Source organism: Aquarana catesbeiana, linkage group LG01, assembly GCF_042186555.1.
Source record: "Aquarana catesbeiana isolate 2022-GZ linkage group LG01, ASM4218655v1, whole genome shotgun sequence".
Classification (NCBI taxonomy): Eukaryota; Metazoa; Chordata; class Amphibia; order Anura; family Ranidae; genus Aquarana; species Aquarana catesbeiana.
The window spans coordinates 605,833,517-605,861,002 of record NC_133324.1 but is presented as its reverse complement, the minus strand read 5'-3'; the positions used below and the strand labels follow the sequence as shown (position 1 = coordinate 605,861,002).

General features: G+C 43.3%; 1 protein-coding gene across 1 annotated transcript in view; it reads right to left on the bottom strand.

The window, feature by feature from the left end:
* Positions 1 to 27,486, bottom strand: part of ZAP70 (zeta chain of T cell receptor associated protein kinase 70) — a 148,440-nt gene that overhangs the window by 27,101 nt on the left and 93,853 nt on the right. The window contains exons 5-9 of the mRNA XM_073599211.1: positions 16,248 to 16,329; positions 12,881 to 12,915; positions 9,725 to 9,773; positions 8,208 to 8,388; positions 5,041 to 5,253 (exon numbers count right to left, since the gene is read on the bottom strand). Of these exons, the coding sequence (XP_073455312.1) occupies positions 5,041 to 5,253; positions 8,208 to 8,388; positions 9,725 to 9,773; positions 12,881 to 12,915; positions 16,248 to 16,329 (560 nt within the window). The remainder of the gene's footprint in view (positions 1 to 5,040; positions 5,254 to 8,207; positions 8,389 to 9,724; positions 9,774 to 12,880; positions 12,916 to 16,247; positions 16,330 to 27,486) is intronic.

Sequence of the window (27,486 nt, the reverse complement as noted above, 5' to 3'; positions counted from 1 at the left end):
TGCAGCCTCACTGTGCCCACCATTGCAGCCTCACTGTGCCCATGAATGCAGCCTCACTGTACCCATCATTGCAGTCTCACTGTGCCCGTGAATGCAGCCTCACTGTGCCCACCATTGCAGCCTCACTGTGCCCGTGAATTCAGCCTCACTGTGCCCACCATTGCAGCCTCACTGTGCCTGTGAATGCAACCTCACTGTACCCACCATTGCAGCTTCACTGTGCCCACCATTACAGCCTCACTGTGCCCACCATTACAGCCTCACTGTGCCCATGAATGCAGTCTCACTGTGCCCATGAACGCAGAATCACTGTGCCAATTAATACAGTTTCACCATCGCCTGGTAACACACACACACAGTGGGCATCTCCTCCTGTGTATCACGGAGCTGGCTGGGTCTGTGTTCGGCGGCCGCGCTGTAACAAGTAACAATTGGATTCTGCAACCTGTATATAGCACATGTTTGGATTCTGCAACCTGTATATAGCACATGTCTGAATTCTGCAACCTGTACATAGCACACGCCTGGATTCTGCAACCTGTATATAGCACATGCCTGGATTCTGCAATCTGTACATAACACATGTGTGGATTCTGCAACCTGTATATAGCACATGTCTGGATTTTGCAACCTGTATATAGCACACTCCTGGATTTTGCAACCTGTACATAACACATGTGTAGATTCTGCAACCTGTACATAGCACATATGTGGATTCTGCAACCTGTACATAGCACATGTGTGGATTCTGCAACCTGTATATAGCACATGTGTGGATTCTGCAACCTGTATATAGCACATGTGTGGATTCTGCAACCTGCATATAGCACATGTGTGGATTCTGCAACCTGTACATAGCACATGTGTGGATTCTGCAACCTGTATATAGCACATGTCTGGATTCTGAAACCCCCCCTTATCAGGTCAGCTTCCTATACATGGGTGGTGGTGGACGCAGCAATTACCCCACCCCCACTTCGCTGTCAGACCAGCACAGTCAGGGTGGCAGGGCAGACACAAACACTCCTCCAGCCTCTTCTGACAACCCACACACACCCCCTATCACTAGCTCACCTCGGGCTCTCAGCTTCAGCCCGGGAGATCTGGACTCCGGAAGACTGTGTGGCCACAGTGCGTAACAGCAGCCGCCCCCGCGCTGAATGATGACACATTCAGCTCAGCTGCTCAGCAGTGGTGGGTGGAGCTAGCAGGAGAAAACAGTAATCAGGCCATATTATTTTGGCCATGGCCCTGGGGGTGTTCCAGCTGACAACAAAAATACTAAACAGAGCAGCCAGAGCCAGGGATGCCCTCGGGATTCTGTCAGACAGTGTCACCCGACCTGGGTGCAGAGCGCACCCCCCAAAAAAATGCCACCCAGCCACTGACACCCCCCAATGTGTGGCACCCAGGGTGGACCACCCCCTCCCCCACTTGTTACGCCCCTGGAGCTGTCAAATCTAAGCATTGATGTCAGGGATGGGCGGGGACCCGCCCATCCGCCCATCCCTGACATCGGGGACCCGCCCATCCGCCCATCCCTGACATCAGTGCTTAGATTTGACAGCTTCACTCTCACGCCCCCAGCTTGCCCACCAATCACTGGATGTTGACACTCAGGGCTAATGAGAAACAGGAGACCCGGGGCTTTTTGGGGATGCTGGGCAGGTGGCCCCCCCCCCCAGGCAAGTGGGGCCCCCGAGCAACTGCCCAGCGTGCCCATGACGGCCCTGGCTGGCTGCTGTGAGACACCGCCTGGTGGTCACTAAAACTACAGCTTTCAGCCCAGAGACCCACAGTGCCATCAGCAGGTAAACCAGGTCCTGCCAAGGGATAGGAGAAAGACAGCAGAGAGTACAGACAGAGAGAGAAAGATTACCTGATTTAAGTGTTCCAGATAACAATTTCTGCTGTGATGAGGCCACTGGATCAGAACAGGCAAAGTAACTAATATTTTTCAGAAGAGGATCAGCAATGGCAGTACCCATATTTTTTAAATGACATGGCTCAATGTAACGTGCACTTAGAGTTAAGTCATTCCTTAGTGAATAACGTAGACAGGCTTTAGCGATATGAAGTCGCAAATATAGTCTCCAGTAAGGGGGTGAGCAAGTAGTCTCAGAAGTTCAGTCCTTTTCTAAACCTAAGTACTCAGTTCAGATTAAGTAATCCCGCACAAATCAGGGAGAAGTAAAGAAACACAAAAGAGGGGAAAGACAGGGAAATTAAGGAGGGGAGGGGTTGAGTAAAATATAAATTTACCACGGATCCCAAGCAAATCCAGAGGTGGACACTACCTCGTGCCCCATGGCAGGTGTTCTAAGTAGTACTCTAAGTGCAGCGCTAAGTGTATAGATGCATCATTAAATAAACATACTCAGAAACTGTGAAAAACAAAATCAAACATGAATGAACAGTTAAAAATAGAAAATCCACTCTACAGTGTCCAATCAGTGAAGTCCAAATATGATGATCTTCAATAAAGTGCCAAGTAAATAATTATGAGGATGAGGCCCTTCTTTTGGACAAGCCTGCCTTGTGTCTCAGTTGCTGTTGAACCTTGAACTCCTTGTTCCTCCCATAAACTTCCTATATAAGCCTTGTCCCTGCACTGGCCTCTTTGCCAGGTTATTGTGCTTTCTCAGCCAGTGCTTTGCTCTTGTCTGCCCTGCTGCCGTCCATATTTGGCTACCACTCGTTATCAACCCTTGACTTGTTCCTCGACTACTCTTCTGCCTGATCCCAACCTGTAAATACTCATTACCGACCTTTTGGCTTGTTTACTGACCATGCTTCTGTTTTATCCTTATCTGCTTATCCGCTACTGGACCCCAGCTTGCTCACCTCCTGATGGGGTGATCCTGAGGACCGCGACCTGGTACTAACACACAGCTAAATCCATCTCCACCATCAGGAGCTCTGGTGAACACCAGTTAGTACTTAGACTCCGCACCTCAGGTTAACCTGCGTCATCTGCCAGGGTGACTGCCTGTGTACCTATCCTGCTGGTCGGTGGTAGTCCTGCAACTGCTATAGCGACTGGTCTTCGCACCTGATGCCTGATTGTGAACACAAACTGATAATACTCACAAACATTATCGTCTTATGTGCATATGTATACAGAATCCAAGCCCGGGGCTAGTGCGAACCACTCCTGGGATTCAGGTGCATGGTTCATTCAGGTCACATACGTTCAGGCTACACGTTTCATCACAACTGACATCATCTGGGGAATGGAACCGACATTCAGCCATCATGCAATTTATATAGACCGCAAACAGGAGGTAACCGGAAATGAGGGAGGACCGTGATGGATCCAAGCCTCAATTTGAAATCTATAGGAACACCAAGCCTCTATTTGATGTTGAGGTGAAACATATGAACACCACGAAAGAGGAAGGCTGGATCCAAGCCTCTCATTCACATCAGACCCGGTGTCAGCTCACCTGTGGGACCAAGTGACTAGGAACACACCGCAGAGGTTGTGGACCCAACGGCTGACTGCTGATGGTCAATGGTAGTGAGAAGCAGCTACACAGGGTTGCAGCCAACGGTCCTGAACAGGGAGCAAGAGCATAAGATTCCCCAGAGCGCAGAGTCTAAGAGCCAGCAGGCTTTCACCAGGGCCCCTAAAGGTGAGGATGGACTTGGCTGCAGCTGACTCCAGGTTGCGGCCCACAGGGTCTCCCAGCTCACGGCTGGCTCTGGTGGATGGAGAGGAAGCAGCAGTCCAGGGCAACAAGGAATAGTCAGGAAGACAAGCCAAAGGTCGGGGCAACATGCAGATAGGGATGGTCAGAAGAACGAGCCGAAGGTCAGGGCAACAAGCAGACAGGGATGGTCAGGAGAACAAGCCAAAGTCGGTACACGGGAATCAAATGTAGAGCACATGGCAAAAATCACCCAGGGAAGCCTTCACACAATTGTTGCTCGGGCAAAGCTGGCTTGCAATGCGTGGGGCAACATAGTCTTTCCTGTTAAAGGCTGGTGTGGAGCCAAGCTGAGAGAAGATTACTTAAACACACATGTGTGAGAGCCCGGTCCCTAAAGCTGATACACAGACCAGATAGGTAAGCAGACAGTCAGGGCATGAAACATTACTGCAGATTCATGAACCAAGCCTCTATCTAAATCTGAAAAAAAAATTCAGAACAGGTTTCTTCGTAGTTGTTACAAAATATATAACAACTAATATCCAATGGAAAACCATCCAAAATAAGAAAAATAGAAGCCTGGTGAACCTAAGGGTGGAAGGGACGATCCCTGATCATTGTTATATATGTAAACATCATCATCACTCATATATATTAGACAAAAATTAAAAATAAAAATATGGAACCATCTGAAAATATAAAGCTCAACGTAAGTCCAAAGATATGCATAGCACAGAACAGAACATTGTATGTCCACCAAGAAAACAAGCAGAATATTCTGTAAAATGGTTCCTCTCACTTCCTGTTTTGGCTATGGGGCAGGAAGTGAAGGGAAATCTCCCCAATGGGACATAGATGGCAAATATTTACCTTACGGGGTAATAACTTTCCCTTACTCTATCCAAAATCAAAAACGTTTTGCCTTTAGTTCTATTTTAACTAAATGTGTGCTCCATGTTTAATCCCTGCCAAGCTGCATTCAATGGAGGCTGATTTTATCCTGTTACGGGAACTTGGAAGGAACAGTTGCTGCATGTAGCATTTCTGGAATTTGACAATGCTTATATGACAGATAGGTGTCACCCCCAATCATTTCTGTGTAAAACAGGGGGAAGACTTACATGTACTGAACTTTTTTAATGAACAATTTGGCATATCAGGCTACCAAATTAGCAACATTCCATTTGTTTGGCTTAAGATGTTACATAAGCTTTTCTGATTGCATCAGTCTCCTGAATTACAGTATATACCCTTAGCATATGAACAAGGGGAAAACACTTCACTAATAGTAGCCAAATCTGTGTTTTGCCAAACCACTACATTTATGTCACATTGGCTTGAATTATGATTTGAGTATTTCTTTAGCTAATCTTAAATGTTTACTTACTTCTTACTTGGCAGAAACTTGTTGAGGGGTCCAGCTGATGCAATTTCCATAACCAACATAAGGCACTCTGCCTCGCACAAGCCTATCATTCTGACTATGTATGGATTGTCCAGCTGGTGCATAATTTCTGCTTCCTTCATCATTTCATCTCTTATTGCCTTCTCACTATCACTCTGTAGCTTCAGCATCTTTATAGCCACATCAATTTGACGCCTGAAAAACAAACCCTTACCTCTTTTACAACAGAGTTTCCAAAAAAGACACATTGCATACATTTTTCTGACAGTAAAGAGCAGTTCGTTTCTGTGTGTGTCAGGAAAGCATGTGATTTAAATTGAGCTCCCGGCGCACAGTAATGTGACAAAGAATAAAAAATTACTGTGCAGGTGACAATAGCCTATGTAAAATAAAGCTTCTTGCAATATCACAACAAAACCAATTTGTGCAAAAACTTACATAATAAAAATTGCAGCGCTAAACAAATGAAGTTCAAACTAAATCATTAAAAAATAGTCCATATAGTGCTTGAACACTAAAGTGCATAGTGACAGATGAAAAGAAAGTCCATTGAGGTAATATCCAAAAAAAATTGATTGTTTAGATGAAATTCCACCTGGTGCACCTCCACTGTGATAATAAACAGGATGTGAGCTTAGCAGATCTTTAGACTACTTGTTATAAGAGTCTAGACAAGCGTTTAAATAATGATCCCTCAGTGGTTAGACCAGAAAGGAAGGTAACATGACTGGCCAAACAAACCCCTGGGGATCCAAGTAGTATACAAGCTCAATTGGCAGGGTTAGTCGTAGAGGATGTAGTCTATGCCTGAACTAACCAGGACGTAGTTTATGTCTGAACTAACCAGGACGTATTCTGTGTCTGAACTAACCAGAACGTAGTCTATATCTGAACTGACCACGTCAATTGAGCTTGCATACAAATTGTTTTTATCCTGGGAACTACCATTTTAACCGTTGACTTTTCACTGGATTGCTATAAGTGTTCCTTAACCTTTTCTCAAAATAAATGTTTTTTACGGTTTTACACTATGTGGACCCCCTTTTTCTTCCTTATTGGTCATGTCTGAGGAACACCAGGGGTTTGTTTGGCCAGCCATGTTACCTTCCTTTCTGGTCTAACCACTGAGGGATTTGCCTTGAGTGCTGGATCATTATTTAAACGCTTATCTAGACTCCTATGGTGTGGAGTCTAAAGATCTGGTAAGCTCACATCCTGTTTATTATCATGGTGGAGGTGCACCAGGTGGATATTCATCTAAACAATCACATGGACCTTCTTTTCATCTGTCACTATGCACTTTAGTGTTCAAGCACTACATGGACTATTTTTTAATGATTTACTTTGGACTTTATTTATTTAGCGCTGCAATTATTATTATGTGTAGTAATGTGAACCTAGCTTCGGTGAGACAAAATAATAGACTGTAAATTAATAGATTTCTACTAACATATGCTGTCTTCATGCTGTTTAAATTTGTTACAAATTTAGTTCAATATATCGACTTTCAAAGAGGGCAAATTTTATGTGTTTTATTGTATGTTGTGTATAGTATTTTCTGATTTGAGACAGCATCTCTCATTCATGTCATCTTATTGAATTAAAGCACTAGCATTTGTAGCACTAACTCACGGTGGAGCTGCTGATTTTTTAGCGGGCTGTTACCGTCACCTTGTTATCTGTAATTTCACCAATACCGGGTCTAGGGCTCCAGTTGAGCTTACTATCAAACAATGTAGGCACCAGTCACTTGAGTACTTTTCCAATGCTTTAATGCAGGGGTCTCAAACTGGTGGCCCTCCAGCTGTTGCGAAACTACAAGTCCCATCATGCCTCTGCCTGTAGGAATCATGTTTGTGCCTTGCAATGCCTCATGGGACTTGTAGTTTCGCAACAGCTGGAGGGCCACTAGTTTGAGACCCCTGCTTTAATGGGATATAACTGGAAGAAGTAGCAGGAAAGAGGTAGAAGAAGAGTTGCAGGGAAGTTCAAATACCTTTTCTTGGTATAGCACTGAGTAATTGGAATCCTAAGGATGAATATACTTTCCTTTCAGGAGTAAATCTTTGCCCGCCCAGATAGGTCTCTCTCACCAACCTAGCAGCCGGTACGCAGCACGAACAAAAAGTCTCTGCCACAGACTTGAGTGAAATAAAACCTGTACGATCCTCTGCCACAGGATGTAGTGGTTTTCGATGAACAGCAAACACAGTACCAGAACCTTTAAGCCGACCCAGCAGTACTTGTGCGGTAGGGTAGTTTAGGATACGTCCTTTAATTGAGTCACCAGGCCCTTCTCAAGACCAGCCTTGCATGGTCCCTTCCAAGATGGGTCCTCCCCTGGATCTTCACGATTGTCCGGCTTCTTCCCACAGGACAGACAGCACAGGACCATCCCAACGATAGCAGACCCCAGTCAGACCTCTGGGTCTACCTGCCCGGCTGCAGCATCGCAACCCTCCAGGCTGGAGGGCCACGAGGTAGCACTCACTGACACATACCTCTAGGCCAGGAGGGCCACGAGGCGGAAACCCCCCCCCTAAACATGGCGTCTGTTCCATAAATACCCTCTCCCAGAATGCAACTCGGAGGACCACCTCTGCCGAGTTATCTCCGGGACAGAAGAGCACTAATACACTTCAGCATGTTGCCTTTCCAACACCGACCCATGGTGACAACGACAGGCACAGTGTGAAACTACACGCAACACAGCCAAACTGGAACAGAGGCCAAATCTGACAATAAACTAAATCTGAACTATATACAAAACATGACCCACTAAATTTACCTATAAGCGGTAGATTGAAAAATCTACCAGCGCTACACATTTATTACAGAGATAGACCCGTTCTTTCACACAGTGGGGTTGATTTATTAAAACTAGGGAGTGCAAAATCCGGTGCAGCTTTGCATGTTAGCTAAGCAGCTTCTAACTTCAGCTTCTTCAAATTAACTTTAACAAAAAAAACTGCAAGATGATTGGTTTCCATGCAGAGCTGCACCATATTTTGCTCTCTCTAGTTGTAGTAAATCAAACTCTGAGAAGATTGTGCTTTTCAGTTGCCATGCAGGTTGCACTATAACACAGCTGGAAGTCTGCAAACATTTTACAAACAAGGCTGTAACTGTTTCAAATTGAAGTAATTTACCTTTTCATCTTGTAGACTCCTTTCTTAACACAGCCAAAATTTCCAGCACCCAGGTCAACTTCATCTATGAGAAGCATATCTCTCTTGAGGAAGACTTTACGGTCTTTTATTTCCTCTGGATCGCTGTATGGGCTGTCATAAACACTGGTGTCCATGGGCAAAATTCGTGGCTTTTCTCCAGCTGCAAAGAAAAATGTAGCAAGTGGTTATCTCTGACATAAATTGATTGAAAATTTAACGACTATTATAGGTTGTTTATGGCACATTCCTACAGTTGTCACGTATGTGAGACTTGTGTAATTGATATTAGGAACTTCCAGAAACATGGAAAAAAATAGTAACTTTGGGTCCATCTTCTCCTTCTATCTCTACTTCAACATATTGTGCTGGCAGCACATTTACCCAAAGTTGGATGAACACAGCATATGACTGGATATGGTACATCTGTGGCACCATTTAAGCATGAAGAAAAGTCCTACAGCCAGTAGCCATGACCCTGTTTTGGCCTATGGGAGGAGCTATTGTTTACTCCTTTCATCTTCAATGGAGCTAATTTGCTAGGGGTGCAGCTGGTGTGCAGTGCTGCACAAGGAGCAAAGTAATGAGCAGGATCCCCAGCTAGTGTGGCACATGCATGGCCATTTGCAGGTGGTCCGTGCAGATATTTGACTACCATTCCATGTTGGTAATGATGGACCTTGCCTCTAAAAATTCAGATCAAATTAGAAAGACTGTAGCTAATGCCTTATGGTGCCATTGCTTTCATGTCAGTTCACAGCTTAATAGGCTTGACCTTTCTTTGGCTCTATAATATGGCATATTTGTATACTGTAGTCCTGGAGATAGAAGCAGAGGTGACAATCAATGCTAAAGTTAGTAAAGAAAAATTTGATCCCTCAAAGCAAAGGTGATCATTTACTTAATGGAAGTTCGGGATCGGGTTTTATTTGGTTCAAGGGTACTCATTTTCAAGGAAAGCTGAATTCTCTGAGGCATAAAGAGCCATGGAAGGTCTTACTGAAGCCATTTAGGTTAATGACACAGAAGTGACATAGTAGATAACAGGTGGACAGGTATCTAACACATCTGGAAATGTCTACAAATGAAGGCTGTAGCTCTGTGATTTTTTTTTGAGTCACAGGCTGCAGAACCGATAATTACCTTTTTTTTTTTTTTTTTTATGGGATGCTTTTGATTCAATTTTTTTCCCGAGTCACTTCTTTGTATGCTCCAATGCCCCCACTGCAGGGTCTCCTGCAGCAGTAAATTGCTGAAGTTTGTATTACATTGTCATATTCATCTGATTGCTCAGCGGAAATATGTTACTTTCTTAATAATGAGCATCAAAATATTCAGCCGTTAAATTCATTTTGGCATTTGAAGCAGTTTCATGCTTTATGTGTTGTGTACCTGTTATAATTTATATGTAACCAAATATTCTAGTCACTTAAATTTCTGATAGCTATAGAGTGAAAATACTGCAAAATGCCAGAATTTCAATTTCACTGTGTTCTTACCAATAAAAGGTTCAGGGGTGTAGCCGTCAGAATTAGCTGCTGATGGTCTCTGGGGAAAAACAAGGCAAGATATTAGAAGACCAAATCATTTTTCATATGTAAGCTTAGTTGATTACTAAAACATTTACTGTAGCTTTTATCATTTTTGTAAACCTCTAGCTTAAATACTTTCAGTTACTGATGCAAATGGGTTGATTTAATAAAGGCAAATAGGATTTTCACTTTGGAAGGAAAATTTCACTTTGCAATGAATTTTTCCCATAGCTTAGTGATCAAGGTGAAGCTCTGCTGACTTCCATCATCCAATCACGTGCCAGCAAAAATACACTTTTTTATTACTATTGTTTTCCTTGCATGTGATTGGGTATTCTTTGCAAGGTGAATTTTTACCACATTCACTATAACTACAACAAATCATTAGAAAAAAATCTTTAAAATATATATACAGTGGGTAAAATAATTATTTGTTTGCCCACTTACAAAGAAATTAAGTGTCTATAATTGTTATCATAGGTGTATTTTAAATGATAGAGACAGAATATCAATCAAAAATACAGAAAAAAACACACAATAAAAATGTTATAAATTGAGTTGCAGTTCAGTAAGTAAAATAAGTATTTGATCCTCTACCAACCAACAATATTTCTGGCTCCCACAGACTGGTTACAGTTTGTGCTCATGTGGTACACAGATTAGTCCTATCAATGTAAGAAGGTGCTCCTAACGACAAATCGTTATGTGTATAAAAGACACCTGTCCACAGAATCTCTTTCTTCCATTCAAACCCACCATCATGGGCAAGACTAAAGAGCTGTCAAAGGACATCAGGTACAAGAGTGTAGACCTGCACAAGGCTGGAATGGGCTACAAGACCATCAGCAAGAACTGTTGGAGCGATTATTCGCAAATGGAAGAAATACAAAATAACCATCAATCACCCTCAGTCTGGAGCGCCATGCAAGATTTTGTCTCGTGAGATAAGAATGATCATGAGAAAAGTGAGAGATCAGCCCAGAACTATACGGGAGAAGCATGTGAATGATTTCAAGGCAGTTGGGACCAGTCACCAAATAAGCCATTGGTAACACAATACGCTGCCATGGATTGAAATCCTGCAGCGCCTGCAAGGTCCTCCTCCTCAAGAAGACACAGGTACAGGCCCATCTGAAGTTTGTCAATGAACATCTAAATAAGGGATCAGCAACCTTTTTACACTTAAGGGCTGGATTCAAAGTATGTGAATGCATGGGGGGCCATATTCACCTGCTAGTAAATGAAGATAATAATAATCCTTGCCAACAAGGGTTTCTCCACCAAGTCATGTTTTGTTTGGGAAGGAATCAAATACTTATTTTACTCTACTCTACTGAATTGCAACTCAATTTATAACATTTGTATCATGTGTTTTTTCTGGATTTTTGGTTGATATTCTGTCTCTATCATTTAAAATACACCTATGATAAAAAATTATAGACCTTTCATTTTTTTGTAAATGAGCGAACTTGCAAAATCTGCAGAGGATCAAATAATTATTTTCCCCACTGTATAATAGCCCCCATGGTAGGCAATGCACACTACATATGAACTGCCTGGATGCATTCACACAGTAAAAATAGCATACATAATCTAGATGTGTTGGAGGCACTCACATGTCTTGAAACAGGAGCTAGTGCAAATCAGCAATGTTTATTGTAATGGCCAGTATGTTTCAAGACCTGTGAGTGTCTCCAACACATCTAGGGCGAGGTGTTTGAGGGATACTATGGGGGGGGGTTATTTACTAAAACAGGGCGGCACAGTGGTGCAGTGGGTAGCACTTTCGCCTAGCAGTAAGAAGGGTCATTGGTTTGAATCCCAACCACAACACTACCTGCCTGGAGTTTGCATGTTCTCCCTGTGCCTGCGTGGGTTTCCTCCGGGTACTCCGGTTTCCTCCCACACCCCAAAGACATGCTGGTAGGTTAATTGGATCGTGTCTAAATTGTCCCTACTATGTATGAATGTGAGTTAGGGACCTTAGATTGTAAGCTCCTTGAGGGTAGGGACTAATGTGAATGTACAATATATGTAAAGAGCTGCGTAAATTGACGGCGCTATATAAGTACCTGAAATAAATAATATTAAATAAATAAAACTGGAGAGTGCAAAATCTGGTGCAGCTCTGCATAGAAACCAATCAGCCTCCAGTTTTGTTTTGTTTGTTTTTTTCAAAGCTTAATTGAACAAACTGAAGTTATAAGCTGATTGACAGCTGCACCAGATTCTGAGTGCTCCAGTTTTAGTAAATCTCTCCCTATGTGTGTGTGGGAAACTAAGGTGGAATCTGGTCCGGGTTTTCCGGGCCACCTTGGCAGTGTGGGATCCGAATCAGGTTTTGCTTCTCACTTGTAACCAGCAGCAGGTTGGATAAATAAGTAAGGGCTAGAGCAAGGCTCTGGACTAGGACTCAAGAAGCTATCTGACAGAGAGCTACATGGGGATCTCGCTCTGTAAAGCCTCGTACACACGATCAGACTTTCCGACGGGAAATGTTCGTTGACAGGCTGTTGGCGGTAAATCCGACCGTGTGTATGCTCCATCGGACAATTGTTGTGGGACTTTCCGTGGACAAATGTTGGCTAGCAGGTTTTCAAATATTCCGTGGACAAATGTGTGTTGTCGGATTTTCGGAGCGTGTGTACAAGGCTTAAGAGAAAGAAATCTGTTACATAGCTTCAGCTACTGTTAAATGTCATTATTTATTTTTTTTGTATGGGATGTTCTATACCGTTTATCGGATTTGGGATTTTGTGAAAATGAATAGTCTGCAATGACAGTTTCTTTTATGAAAGGTTTACGTTAATGTTGTTTCCTAAAGATTCTTACTGCATTATGCATTTGTGGGTGGCTTCAAATGTCTTAATAATGGAAACATAACAAGAATATGATCATGACATTCACTGAATAAAACAAGAGAAGCAGAGCAATGTTTTGGTTTAACAATTTATGATTGCAAAATAAAGAATTTTCTTTGAACTTTATTCAGCAAGTTCATTCCATTTTTACCAGGCTTTGGGATGTAAACAAAGCCTGTACAATACATTGTACAATACAAAGTCTGTACAATACATTGTATAATACAATGCAATTTAAAATGTTCTGTTTCGATGTACTTACAGCTTTTGGAAGTGAAGGTGTTGCTGCACAAATGCCTAGAAAAAGAAAGAAAAAAAGAAAAACATTCATGACATACATGTCATGCAAAAACAATTCTTTTGAAATGACCATTCATTCACCAAGTCCCGTTAAAATCTAACTATGCTTAAAGTGTTACTCAATCCACAACAGTAAAATAAGTCTGTATATGCAGTAAAGCATGCTTGTTATACTCACTGTGGAACCTAAGGGGTTAATCCTCCACACTGTATAAAAAGGCTGTTTGATCCTGTCTTCTCTGATCCTCCCCTTCTTTTACTGTCCCCAATCCATTTGCTGATAGCACAGAGCCTTGGAGGCACTCTGCACATGCTCAGTTTGGTGTGTATTGCTAGAGAGTTTTTTTTTTTTCATTTTTGGGAGGGTGCATGTGATCAGCACAGGGGCAATCAGCACTGTCAAGACAGAAAGTCAGGGGTCATGCAGCCTCGTAGGATAGTCAGAGGAGGATGAAAACATCTCCTACAAGCTTTAACCAGTGATTGGGTGGACACTGATACAAGTCACAAGACTGCTATATACTGCTGCTAAGAAAAGATATTTAGCAGTTTAGATTTACAAAATAATTGCATTTCCGTGTTCTGTGTACTGTGGGAGACCAGATATAGTGAATGCAGGGTCCTGGGTTCAGTAACACTTTAAACTTACTCCCACCCCATTCTAAGCCCTATGCTAACTATTCTGTAAAGGAAAGATGTGTATACTTACCAAATCTAAGGGCGCTCTTGCCCAGTCATGTGATCTCCTCAGCGGCCAGCTTCAGGAGATAGGAGAGAGCGCTAACAATGACTGCAGTGCCTGGGTGGTGATGTCACCCATAGACTTACTATGAGACATCTGCTGTCTCTCCTCTCCCCTGAAGCCAGTGCTGGGACCTGATCACATGACCAAACTGGACCACCCTTACTTTAGGTATACTTACACTATCTTACCAAAAGATGGTAGATGACGAGGCATTTGGCTACCTTAAGAGAGTCATAGTTACTCCCGCCGTTTACCCGCGCTTCATTGAATTTCTTCACTTTGACATTCAGAGCACTGGGCAGAAATCACATTGCGCCACAGCCGCCTTGGGCCTTTGCGATGTTTTGTTTTAATCAGTCGGATTCCCCTTGCCCGCACCAGTTCTAAGTCAGCTGCTACGCACTGGCCGAGGCGCCGTCCCCCCGGCACCCCACCGCAGCTGGGGCAAGCCACAGGAAGGATCCGGCACGCGTACAGAGTCGCCACTGCTGCCCGCACCCAGCCACCCAACCCTGGCCGCCTTTTCCCCTGGGAAGGGGGGGAGGCAGGGGCGAGGATGGTGGGGGGTGGGGGCGGCGCCTCATCCAGCTGCGGTGGGTGCACAGCCCCGCTGTAAGCCCCAGCCCTTAGAGCTAATCATTATCCCGAAGTTACAGGGCTGACTTCCCTTACCTACATTGTTCTAACATGCCAGAGGCCATTCACCTTGGAGACCTGCTGTGGATATGGATATGGATTTTCAAGGGCCAGCAAGAGCTCACTGGATGCTGCCAGAACCGCAACGCTTTCCAAGGCTCGGGCTCCTCTCTCGGGGCGAACCCATTCCAGGGCGCCCTGCCCTTCACAAAGAAGAGAGAAGTCTCCCCAGGGCACCCACTGGCTTCTCCGGGATCAGCCACATTGCCGCATTGGATGCCGCGAGAAGTCCGTATCTGCCGCTCCGGGTTCAGACTCCATTTTGATTGGCCAAGGGCGATGGAGGCCATCACCCGTCCCTTCCAAACGGCGCTCGCCTATCTCTCATTACCGACTGACCCATGTTCAACTGTTATTCACATGGAACCCTTCTACACTTCAGCCTTCAAAGTTCTCTTTTGAATATTTGCTACTACCACCAAGATCTGAACCCGTGGCGGCTTGCCCGGCCCTCGCCCGGGGCTTCCGCACCCACCTACTCATCGTGGTCTAGCCCCTGGGGACCTCTCATCCCAAGCAACAGCCGGGTATGGGCCCGACTCTCCAATTCCATCCATTTTCAGGGCTAGGTGATTCGCTGCGTCTGATCTGAGGTCTGAGTCAGACCTGGAGGGGCCCCCCAAAGGGGAGAGGGGACCGTCCCCCACGCACTGGTGTGGCCACGCAGGCTGCCCTGCTGGCTAGGCCATAGCCACAGGTGAAAGGGACGGGCCCTCAGGGAGGGGGGGACTCCGGCCGAAGGGGTCTGGTCTTCGGGGAATGAAGGGGCCTGGTCGGGTAGGCAGACGGGAGGGCGCGGCGGTGTGGGTGACCAACGGAGGAGCGACCCGCAGACAGGTGCGGCCCCAGGGGGGCAGGCGCGCAAGTAGTAGCCCATCCCCCCCTACAGTTAGAATCACTCCCTAGGACACACTTAACCCCTTGATCGCCCCCTAGTGTTTAACCCCTTCCTTGCCATTGTCATTTACACAGTATTCAGTGGATTTTTATAGCACTGATCGCTGTATAAATGACAATGGTCCCAAAATAGTGTCAAAAGTGTCCAATGTGTCCGCCATAATGTTGCAGTCACGATAAAAATCGCAGATTGCCACCATTACTAATAAAAAAAAAAATATAATAAAAATGCCATAAAACTATCCCCTATTTTGTAGCCGCTATACATTTTGCGCAAACCAATCAATATACGCTTATTTCGATTTTTTTTTTACCAAAAATATGTAGAAGAATACATATCAGCCTAAACTGAGAAGAAAATCGTTTTTTTATATATTTTTGGGGGGTATTTATTATAGTAAAAAATATTGCTTTTTTTCAAAATTGTCGCTCTTTTTTTTATAGCAAAAAAAATAAAAACTGCAGAGGTGATCAAATACCACCAAAAGAAAGCTTCATTTGTGGGGAAAAAAAGGATGTCAATTTTGTTTGAGTGCAACGTCGCACGACCACGCAATTGTCAGTTAAAGCGACGCAAAAAAATGCATTAAAACACACAGTAGTGCATTATCAAATCACAATCTTCAAATATTAGACAATTTTTAATATTGCTCTTTTGTATAATTTTGTATGTAAAGGTAATTTAAGAAAGATGATCACACAAGTATTTTCTCCTTTAAAATATCACCAGCTTTTGGCTAAATTGTAGTTTCTATATAGTGTTTACTGAGTAAAAGAGGAGATGTAGCTGTTTAAGATGTTAATACAATAATGACCCATAAAATACCAATTTATGAGAAATAGAGGTTTCCAATAATCTAATATTCATCCCATACTAAAACTGATGAACATTTTGATGCAAAAACAAACATGAGGTTGTGTTACAATAATTTGTCTTTCTGAAATGACACTGATAAGCTTTAACCAATGTGACATTCATCCTCTAACTTACCAACTGATGTGCTGCCATTGGAACAAAACTCTCTTAATACAGTTATGACTCCATCAGGCTTAAGTTTCAGGTATTCAACCAGCTTTATAATGACAACAGAAAACAGTAGAGGTAAATAAATGTAACAACAAATAATAAAAAAAATAACACTGTAAGAATATACCGTACATTACACAGCATTTTGAAATTCTATTATTTACTTATTTGTTTGGTTAGCTTGCATGTAGTGAAACGTTTTTCCAGTTTAATTTAGTACAATTAGACAGGCTTCATCTATTCGCATCATCTTGAATTCAACAGTACTATTATTCATAGCAGGCATGATTCCTGCATAACCTAAACCTTTTTTTTTTAAAATTAATTAATTATTAACTATTATTATTAATGTTATTATTAACTTACCTGGTCTGTGCGAGCCCCCTGCCAACGTTGTCTCCTCCTTATTTCTGCAGGTGCCCCCTCGGCAAGCCATGTGCTGAGAGGGCACCTATGCCTCCAAAGCAGATCAGTGTGCATCCATAGACACACACAGCACAGCTCGGCCATGCCTCCTGCTCCCTCCTCACAGGATTATACTGACAGCAGCAGAGTCCTATGGCTCCCCCTGTGCTGCAGAAGGGATGACGCTGGATCATGAGAGGACTCACAAGTACTGTAATGCCGTGTACACACAGGCGGACTTTTGAGCATCAAACGTCCGACGGTCTTTCCGACGGACTTTCGACGGAGTTACGATGGACTTGCGAAGGACCGGAATTGCGCACACATGAACGGACTAAAGTCCGTTCGAAAGTCCGGTTGTTTGAACGTGATGACGAACGACCGGACTAGAATAAGGAAGTTCATAGCCAGTAGCCAATAGCTACCCTTGCGTCGTTTTTTGTCTGTCGGACTAGCATACAGATGAACTGATTTTTCGATCAGACTCGAGTCCGTTGGAAAGATTTGAAACATGTTCTAAATCTAAAGTCAGTCCTTTTTTCGACAGAAAAGGTCTGCTGAAGGTCCGAGTTTTGTTGTCGGAAAATTTGAGAACCTGCTCTCAAACATTTGTTGTCGGAAATTCCGTCAGCAAATGTCCGATGGAGCATACAGACGGTCGGACTTTCTGACAACAAACTCAAGCACTGGTGGGCACAGGCGGCACTGGTGGGTGGCACTGATGGGCATGGATGGGTGGCATTGATGGACAGCAGTGATGAGCATTGATGGGCAGCAGTGAAGGGCATTTATGGGCAGCAGTGATAGCCAGCACTGACTGGCATCACGGATAGCCACTGATTGCTGGCACTTGTGGACACAGAATTGTGTCAATTGTGGGCACTGGTTGGCACTGATTGCTGGCAGCGGCATTGCTGGTACTGGTGGGCACTCGATTGTAATCAGGGCACTGATGATCAGTGCCCTGATTACATCCCTAGATGTCCTCTGTAAGGAGATGCCCCTGATCGGCTCTCCTCTCCTCATACTCTGTCAGTGTGAGGCGAAGAACAGCGATTACCGGCATCTCTGCATTTACATGTGACAGGCTGTGCTTGGACACAGCCTGGCTTGGCTTAACCCTTTGATCACCCTAGATGTTAACCCCTTCCCAGCCAGTGTCTATAGTTTAGTGTATATTTTTAGCACTGATCGCTGTATTAGGCTGCATTCACACCTGAGTGTTTTCAGATTTTAAAACGCTCATCAAGTTAAATGCCCAACAAGCAAAATCCCATTAATTTAATTGGCCCCTGTTCACGTCGGAGCGTTCTGTCATCTGAAGCAAAAAGCCTGAAGCTCAAAAAAGTACATGAGCTTCTGTTTAGGTAGATTACAGGCGTTTTTCTACTTTTTACATAGGTGACCTTTTGACCTGTACAAAATCGCGGCAAAAACGCTGCAAAATCATGGTAAAATCACGTGACTTTCTGCCTGAAAACAAAATGCTAAGGTGTGAATGCAGCCTTGGCCTGCATTCACACCTGAGCACTTTCAGCTCGTAAAACGCTCGTAAAATGCTCGTAAAACACCAGAAAAAATGCCTAAAAAGCGCCTGAAGCAAAACGCCTGAAGCTCAAAAAAGTACACGAGCTTAGGCAGATTACAGGCGTTTTTCTGCTTTTTGACTTGTACAAAATCTCGGCAAAAACGCGGCAAAAAACAATGCAAAATTGCGTGACTTTCTGCCTGAAAACAAAACGCTTAGGTGTGAATGCAGCCTTAGGCAAACAAAACGCTCAGGTGTGAATCAGCCTTAGGCGTTTTTGGGCATTTTTCTTTTTTAATTAATTATAATTTTTATTGAAATTTTTTTTCATATAAACAAAAACATGTGTGGAATCATTCAAGTTTTGTATACAATTTATATCATATCTGAGAGAAGCAGTCACATCGCTACCAATATAACAAAAATCTAAACACAAACCATCATGCAATTAGCTGGGTATCTAATGAGAGGTCATTTCAGAGGAGTGGTACGTCGGCGGGGGATAGAGAGCTAATACCAGGGTTAAGATTCGAATGATCCCACAGATCCCAGATTTTGGAAAATTGCGGGAGAGTATCATGCACAATTGCAGTAAGTCGTTCCATTCTACAGATCTGCTCTAACGTTTGTAGGACCTGTGAGAGGGAAGGCTGGGAGGGTGAAAGCCATCGCAAAGGTATAGCCCGTTTTGCAGCAAGTAGAATAAAGGTAGCCAATTTTTGAGCATATTTAGAGAGGCCAGGGATCGGTAGACCCAACAAAAAGTGGACAGGATCTAGTGGGAGAGAGATACTAAACAAATCTTGTATAAAGGTCTGAATGGCCATCCAAAATGAGCGTATTAGGGGGCAGTCCCAAAAAATATGGAAGTGTGAGCCAGTGTCTCCAGCATACCCGGGGAGTCTTGGGATCGTATCTATGCAAAATTTCAGGGGTTCTATACCAAAAATATAATATTTTATAAGCCGTTTCTTTTTGTTCCACGCATTGTGAAGATTTAGAAATAGCCTCCCAAATCTTCTGCCACTGAGGGAGAGAGATAGAGCGATTTACTAACTGAGACCATTTTTACATATAAGAATGGGAGGTATCAGTAATAGGGGTTGCGTTATTTAAAAACCTATAGATGTCAGTAATGAGGTGTGTTTGATAGGGATCTTGAGCGCATAGAAATTCAAAAGGAATAGGTCTATCTAGGCTCAAAGTAGAAGACTTAGAGGCAAAGTAGTGTCTAATCTGAAGATAGGAATAAAATAATTGTTTAGGGATCTGGTATTTCTTTTGCAATTCTTCAAAGGGTAGTAGTGTATGTGTGAGGGGATGTACAATGTGTCAAAGCTGGAAAATGCCTGCCTGTGTCCAAGGAAGCATTTTATTGTATGATAGGCTGTCAGGGATATCAGGGTTGAACAACACATTTAACAGTGGAGGGTACGGGGATGCAAGAGGGAATTGACGAGAGCATTTCTTCCAAATGGCAAGAGAGAATAACATTGGACCTAGGCATATGTTTCTAAGTTGGCCTATGGATGAGTTTAGATCCGCCCAGACCATGGCGCAGAGATGTACCGGGCGAGTGATGCTCATTTCAATCTCTGCCCATATGTTGGGTGCCATTCTGGAGGACCAAGTGATAATTGTTTTAAGATGTGCGGCTAAATAATATTTAATAATATCTGGGGCTCCCAATCAGCCCCTTGACTTGGGGGCAAACATTACTGAACTTGCGATCCTGTGTGCTTTATAGTGCCAAATGAAGTTAAGGAATGTTCTCTGCATGGCTTTAAGTTGTGACATGGGAATGGGAATCAGGAGGCTATATAAATAAAGGAGTCTTGGCATTATAGACATCTTCAGGACATTGATGCGGTCCAAGAGAGAAATGGGATAAATATCCCATTGACGCAAGAGCCGGTCAATGTCCCGAAAGAGTGAAGGATAGTTAGCTTGGTATAAAGTTGAGTACGAGGAGGTTATGTTTACGCCCAAATATTTGAGGGAGTCTGGACACCAATGAAAAGAGTAGTTTTGTTTGAGGGTAATGAGATCTGAAGGTGGAATGTGTAGGGGTAGAGCTTCTGTTTTACTTGTGTTGATTTTATATCCAGATATAGAGCTGAAGTCCTTCAATAGAGCTATAAGATTAGGGAGAGAAATATGAGGTCTAGTCAAAGTCAAGAGGACATCGTCTGCAAACAAGGACAGCTTATATTCTTTTTGGCGTAGCAGAACTCCCCGTATATCGGGGTGAATGCGAATGGCTGCCGCTAGGGGTTCTAAACAAAGGATGAAATTTTGGGCGTTTTTCTGCTGTAAGCCTCAGCTCTACAAACACCCAACAAGACAAATCCTATTCATTTAAATGGCCCCTGTTTACATCTGAGTATCCTGTCGCCTGAAGCCAAACGCCATCATCCAAAAAAGTACAGGAGATTTTTTTTTGGCAGATTACTGGCGCTTTCTACTTTTGACATTGGTGACCTTTTGACCTGTACAAAATCAGGGCAAAAATCGCGCGACTTTCTGCCTAAAAAAAGATACGCTCAGGTGTGAATGCAGTCTCAGTGTCACTGGAGATGTCAGGGACAGTTAATCAGTCCCCCCCCAGCAACAATTAGTGTCAGATTGCATGTCACACTATCGCAGTCACACTATAAGTCGTTGATCACCGCCATTAGTAATAGAAAAAAAAATAGTAATATTTCAGTATCTAGACCATAGTTTGTATACGCAATAACTTTCAATCAATATACATGTATTGGGATTTTTTTTACTGATGACATAATACATTTTGGCCAAAATTTATAAAGAAATGTTATTTATTTATTTTTTTATTGGATATGTTTTGTAGCAGAAAATTTAAAAAAATATATATTTTTTTCAAAATTGTTGGTCTTTTTTTGGTTTATATCTCAAAAAATAACAAAAAAACCACAGTGATAATCAAATACCACCAAAAGAAAGCTCTGTGTGGAAAAATGATATAAATTGTGTTTGGGTACAGCATTGCATGACCACGCAATAGCCAGTTAAAGTAGCGCAGTGCTGAACTGCAAAAAATGGCCTGGTCATGAAGGGGGTAAAATCTTCTGGAGCTCAAGTGGTTAAAATGAACCTGTGCCCGCCCCATCTATGCACAATTAAATGATTGCACATTCTGAACAAGCAGTAAAAGCACTTTAAAACATGCCACCACTTCTCTGCAGCTACAAGCATTGTAGAGGATTAAAGTGTTTGTTACCCCAAAATTTCATATTCCTGATATGTGCCTGCTGTACCATGTACTTGTATGAGAAAGTCCCCTGTTCTCTTTGTATTGCTTCCTTTATGTGAAATCCCTGGTGATCCTGCCAGTCCCTCTGCGTTCCTATTAAAAACTGACCACACTAAACAGGAGAGCACATCGTGGTCAGTTCTCCAGCCATGCTGGGAATTTAGTTTGCTCTCCTCCAATGATCAGACTTGTTCTGACATGCCCCTGCTGTACAGCCATTTACTGGAAAGATCACTGTGCTGCTGCTTCTCCTCCCCCCAGCTCTTATGCAGCTGAGAATGTGATCACTTAAAAAAAAAAAGTGAAAAAAGGTATTTATATTGTATTTTTATATCTATACACAAATGTTTTGCCTTTCATTTCTATTTTAAACTAAATGGGTTGTTTTACAAAGTGATCGTTTACAATCACTTTAATCTTCAAATTTCACAACAAAGAATTATGTTTTTTGCCAATTATTTTCGAAACACCACATTACTTTCTAATGTAAACACACAGCAGATGTTTCTTAGCTGTTAAACTAGCTGAACCCCAACTTTAGAATATTTAGATCTCGGTGGATCTTTGGGGATGCTAGAGAGGTCAGTGATGGCTTGTATTAAAGCAGTTTTGCTGCTTATTAACAATTTGTACATACTAAATTGTGCATAATCCGGGTCAGGTCCTCTTTCGGCATCAGGCAGCATAATCGTCACAAAAAAAAAAAAAAATCATGTGACTCTTTATGTGGCCAAGTTCACATGGATTCTGTAAATCTAGTTCAACGTTTGAATTTTGCAGGAAACAAAAGTGTTTGAAAATTAATTTAGGACAGAATTAATGTGGGTATAAAGTCAGGCATGCATGCTATAAGAATGACACTGCTGTCAGTCTTTAAAGGAAACCGGCACTTAGAGAAATGTGTTCACCTCTCCATAAAAGGCTGGGATCTGTCTGAGATAGTGATCTTATGGTTTTACCACTTCCTGAGTCACTTACCTGAAACAAGTAGGTAACGAGTTTTAACTTCACTATGAGTTCTTTTACAATGTTTTTATTGAGAAAAGAATAGAACAAAAATGAATAACATACAAAATGTGCAAAAAAATAAGACTCAGCAAAGTACATGTAAACGCTTCACAGTCAGCATGATACATCCTTACATATAACATAGATTGATGTGCTCTGATACAAAGTTCAATCAATGTGAGAAAAGCATTCTCCACCGGCCGCCATTTTCCCGAAGACCAAAACAAGCAATTACTGTTTAGTAATGGCCTGGGTGGCTGCCAATAGAATTTGAGCTGTGGCACCGCCCACCTCCCACCTCCCGCCCCGCTGCCGTCTGTCTGTGACCTGATGTGGGAAGGGGTGGGGGTGGGCGGCGCCGCAGCTCAATTGCTATTGGCAACCACCCGGCTAAGTATTTTGTCCCATTCTGTTTAGTAATGGCGGCGGAGAGAGTCTCCACTGCTGGGAATACCTGATGTAAGGAAAGGGGGGGCTCCATTGGGGGATGCCTGATGTAAGGAAAGGGGGGCTCCATTGGGGGATGCCTAGTGTAAGGACAGGACTCTGCTGGCAATGCCTGATGATGTAAGGGGGGACTCCGCTGCAATGTCTGATGTAAGGGGGACTCCGCTGGCAATGTATGATGTAAGGGGGGACTCCGCTAGCAATGCCTGATGTAAGAGGGGACTCCGTTGGCAATGCCTGATGTAAGGGGGGACTCCGCTGGCAATGCCTGATTTAAGGGGGGACTCCGCTGGTAATGCCTGATGTAAGGGGGGACTCCACTGGCAATGTCTGATGTAAGGGGGACCCTGCTGGCAATGCCTGATGTAAGGGGGGACCCTGCTGGCAATGCCTGATGTAAGGGGGGACTCCGCTGGCAATGCCTGATGTAAGGGGGACCGCTGGCAATGCCTGATGTAAGGGGGGACTCCGCTGACAATGCCTGATGTAAGGGGGGACTCCGCTGGCAATGTCTGATGTAAGGGAGGACTCTGCTGGCAATGCCTGATGTAAGGGAGGACTCTGCTAGCAATGCCTGATGTAAGGGAGGACTCCGCTGGCAATGTCTGATGTAAGGGAGGACTCTTCTGGCAATGCCTGATGTAAGGGAGGACTCTGCTGGCAATGCCTGATGTAAGGGAGGACTCTGCTGGCAATGCCTGATGTAAGGGAGGACTCTGCTGGCAATGCCTGATGTAAGGGAGGACTCTGCTAGCAATGCCTGATGTAAGGGAGGACTCCGCTGGCAATGCCTGATGTAAGAGAGGAGTCAGCTGAAAATGCCTGATGTAAGGGGGGGACTCCGCTGGCAATGCCTGATGTAAGAGAGGAGTCAGCTGAAAATGCCTGATGTAAGGGGGAACTCCGCTGGGGACACCTGATGGCATCTGGTGGCAGGCTACGTGGCAGATGACAGAAATAGAAATAATGCACTTAAATCATCCTGACACCATAACAACCTTGGTGCCGGGATTATTGAAGTGCCAACACCAGGTGTTTGGAGTATCTTTATCTGCTGATTGTTAAACTTTCTGGAATACACATACTGTATTTCTACTGTTGTGTAGGATCTGGGCCTGCTGTCAATCCATCTCTGTTTTTCTTTCTTTCTTTCTTTCTTTCTTTCTTTCTTTCTTTCTTTCTTTCTTTCTTTCTTTCTTTCTTTCTTTCTTTCTTTCTTTCTTTCTTTCTTTCTTTCTTTCTTTCTTTCTTTCTTTCTTTCTTTCTTTCTTTCTTTCTTTCTCTCCCTCTTTCTCTCCCTCTTTCTTTCTTTCTTTCTTTCTTTCTCTCCCTCTTTCTTTCTTTCTTTCTTTCTTTCTTTCTCTCCCTCTTTCTTTCTTTCTTTCTTTCTTTCTTTCTCTCCCTCTTTCTTTCTTTCTTTCTTTCTTTCTTTCTTTCTCTCCCTCTTTCTTTCTTTCTTTCTTTCTTTCTCTCCCTCTTTCTTTCTTTCTTTCTTTCTTTCTCTCCCTCTTTCTTTCTTTCTTTCTTTCTTTCTCTCCCTCTTTCTTTCTTTCTTTCTTTCTTTCTCTCCCTCTTTCTTTCTTTCTTTCTCTCCCTCTTTCTTTCTTTCTTTCTCTCCCTCTTTCTTTCTTTCTTTCTCTCCCTCCGTCCCTCATTCATCTCACACCACACCCCTTTTGGGCCACACCCATTTAAGACACGCCCACTATTCCGCTCAAACCACACCCATATTTTGCAGCTGCGCATTTTTCTGTTATGCTATGCCCCGCTTACAAAAGAATGCCACGACCCCTAATTATAGAAATGCTCCACCTACATGCAATGTTGGCAACTATGCATGATATAATGAGAAAAAAAGAACTGAAATGTGGGATGGGTCTAAATGGGTCTAAAGCAGCATCAAGGTTGACAAACCTTGTGGGCCATGTGGCGTATAAAAGGTAGCGAATGCAGGATTCATCCCATTCATCCTCTTTGCTCCCGATTGGGGGCTAAGAGGGAGGCATAACTGAAAAAAAAAAAAGGGGAGAGGAGAAAGACAGATAGAAAAAAGCGGGAAGGAAGACAAAAGGAAGGAGGAGGGGGTTGAGTGATAGCAATTCCCGGAGGAAATGACTGTGTGGTCGGTTAGTCAACGAGAATTACAGATCAAGAAGACGTGTGGGTGGTCGCATAGTCGGGAACTGGTCCGACAAGGTTGCCAAGTCTTCCAAAACGTATGCTTATTGTCAAGAATCACCTTGAGTTTTTCATTCATGAGTGTGCCGTGAATGTGCCGAAAGAGAGGACTGGTGTTTTCCATGCTTTTGCAATTGTCTGTTTCATGGCCATAAAAATGTGGATAGCTAGGACATGTTCTCTCTTTGTTAGGCCCTGTATTGACTTATGCAGCAAGGCCTCCCAGGGATCTTTATGTAGGTTTGAGTGAAAGTATTAACCATGGTATAGACTAATCCATAAGCATTTAACTTTGGTGCACATCCACCATATGTATTTCATGTCACCCTGGTCTGGGCACCCCTGAAAGCAAGAAGCAGGGTAAGTAGGGAGATACTTCGCAATTCTCGCTGGGGTGTAGTATCAACTGGACATTAACTTAAAGAAATTCTCCAGGGCCACCCCAAGGGTCTCCCGTCATTTATTCCAGTCTTCAGGGGATTGCACTGTGCCAAGACCTGATTCCCACTGTGCACAGTAAGAAGAGTCCTGAGTATATGAGGAACACAAGAGCAAGAGATATAATAGGGATACTAGGCCTTGAGTGCTTCAGTGAGTGCGACATCTAGTCTCGAAAGCCGTGGTGGGCGTTGATCCGACATAATTCCTGGTGAGGGATTCCAGCAGGTGGTGTATTTGAAGATAATGAAAATGCTTAGAATTAGGTATATCTTAGGTATCCTGTAGTTGTTGAAAGGAGCATACGCCCTATGTAGTCAACAATGATCAGACTGTTGTCAGACCTGCTATGCGCCACCAGGAATAGCTATGAGGGCAGTTAAAAATCTCCAACAGGGGGACGTGCAGGGAAACAAGACTGGCAGAGCATTTAACTGAGTCCTAGATGGCCAAAGTGTGAGCTAAAATTGGGTTGAGAGGCTTGGGGCGCAGTTAGGGAGGAAGCCAAAGTAATAATGGAAGTGGGGTAGGGTCTGTATCCACTAAATCTATGCATGTACACAGGGATGAGTACCCCTAACCCCCCCCCAGCTTTTTGTTTATAAAGCACTTGCCTGGCCAGCCTCAGCCTAGAACTTCACTATGAGTGCAATGGCTGTCATGTACATTAGCAATTATAGTTTCCATATATCTCTTTGCACAGGTTTTCTGTAGAGGTGATGACACATGCATGTATCTAAGGATGTTGTTAATAACTTTTGACCAACTGCTGTTTAAAGTGATTATAAACCTTTTAATATACCCAGTGAAGTGACTGGCCTCAGGTTGTACACAGAGATAAAACAAAACCTCCTACATAAGTTGTAGCTTTTTATCTGCAGTCTTCTCTTCTCTACAGCCATTTAAATTCCAGAATTTAAAGCGGAACTTCAGTAATTTTTTAATCTTTTAATCTATTAAACAATCTGCCCTTGTTTTTTTAACTTTGGATAGTAAAAAAAGTATTTTTTTTTTCTGCCAGTAAATACCTTATACAGCCCACTTCCCGTTTCTTGTCTGGTAAAAAAGCCTAGGCTTATGACATCATGCACAACTCTCTCTCTCGCTCTCATGAGAGTTTGCCAGGAAGCAAGGGGGATGAGTCATAAGAGGGCCAATCAGAGTACCAGATCTAGAGATGTGCCTCTGTGTAAATCCAGGAAGTGAACAGGCAGCAGCTTCAGCTGCCCACAGTTAAAATGGTTGCAGGCAGACTCAGTGGAGGGAGATTTCTGCACCATATTTTGTAAGTACAGAGCCACAGTATATATAAGATAATATGCAAAGTGGTTGGAGGGAAGCTTCAGAATGGCAAAGATGTTTTTATTACAAATTATGTGAGCAGACCGCAGTTCTTCTTTATGCAGCTTTTCTGGGACAAGGGGTGGAAATCTGATTTCACACACTGCACAGCTCAGAGAGGAGAACTTAGAGTAATTGGAGACTTGTGTAGACGGAAGGGACATACCCCCTCTACACAATCTCATGGGAAAATATGCACAGCTGAGGCTGTCAATCACAGGCTGTGTTGGAGACCCCTCCTCCATCCCCCTTGATCCCTTGAAGTCAGCACAGCCTGTCAGAAGTGACTCATGCAGAAAGCATTGAAATGAGACTGCAGAAGGAAATCGTACTCAGTGCTTTGGATTGAGGCAAGTATACACTACAAAAGGATATGCTTTGTTCATCTGTCAGAGGTTTACAACCACTTTAATAACTCACGTCCCACTTCCCAATGAATGTTTCCTGCACTTAAAAAAATGCTTAGTTTACCAGCACTGCCTAAAATATTATTTGAAAAACCATCCACATGCCCCATTATAAGATATCAGCGAGGTTTATAATGATCTTGCATTATCTTGCCTAATGCGCTAAATGTTGGCAAA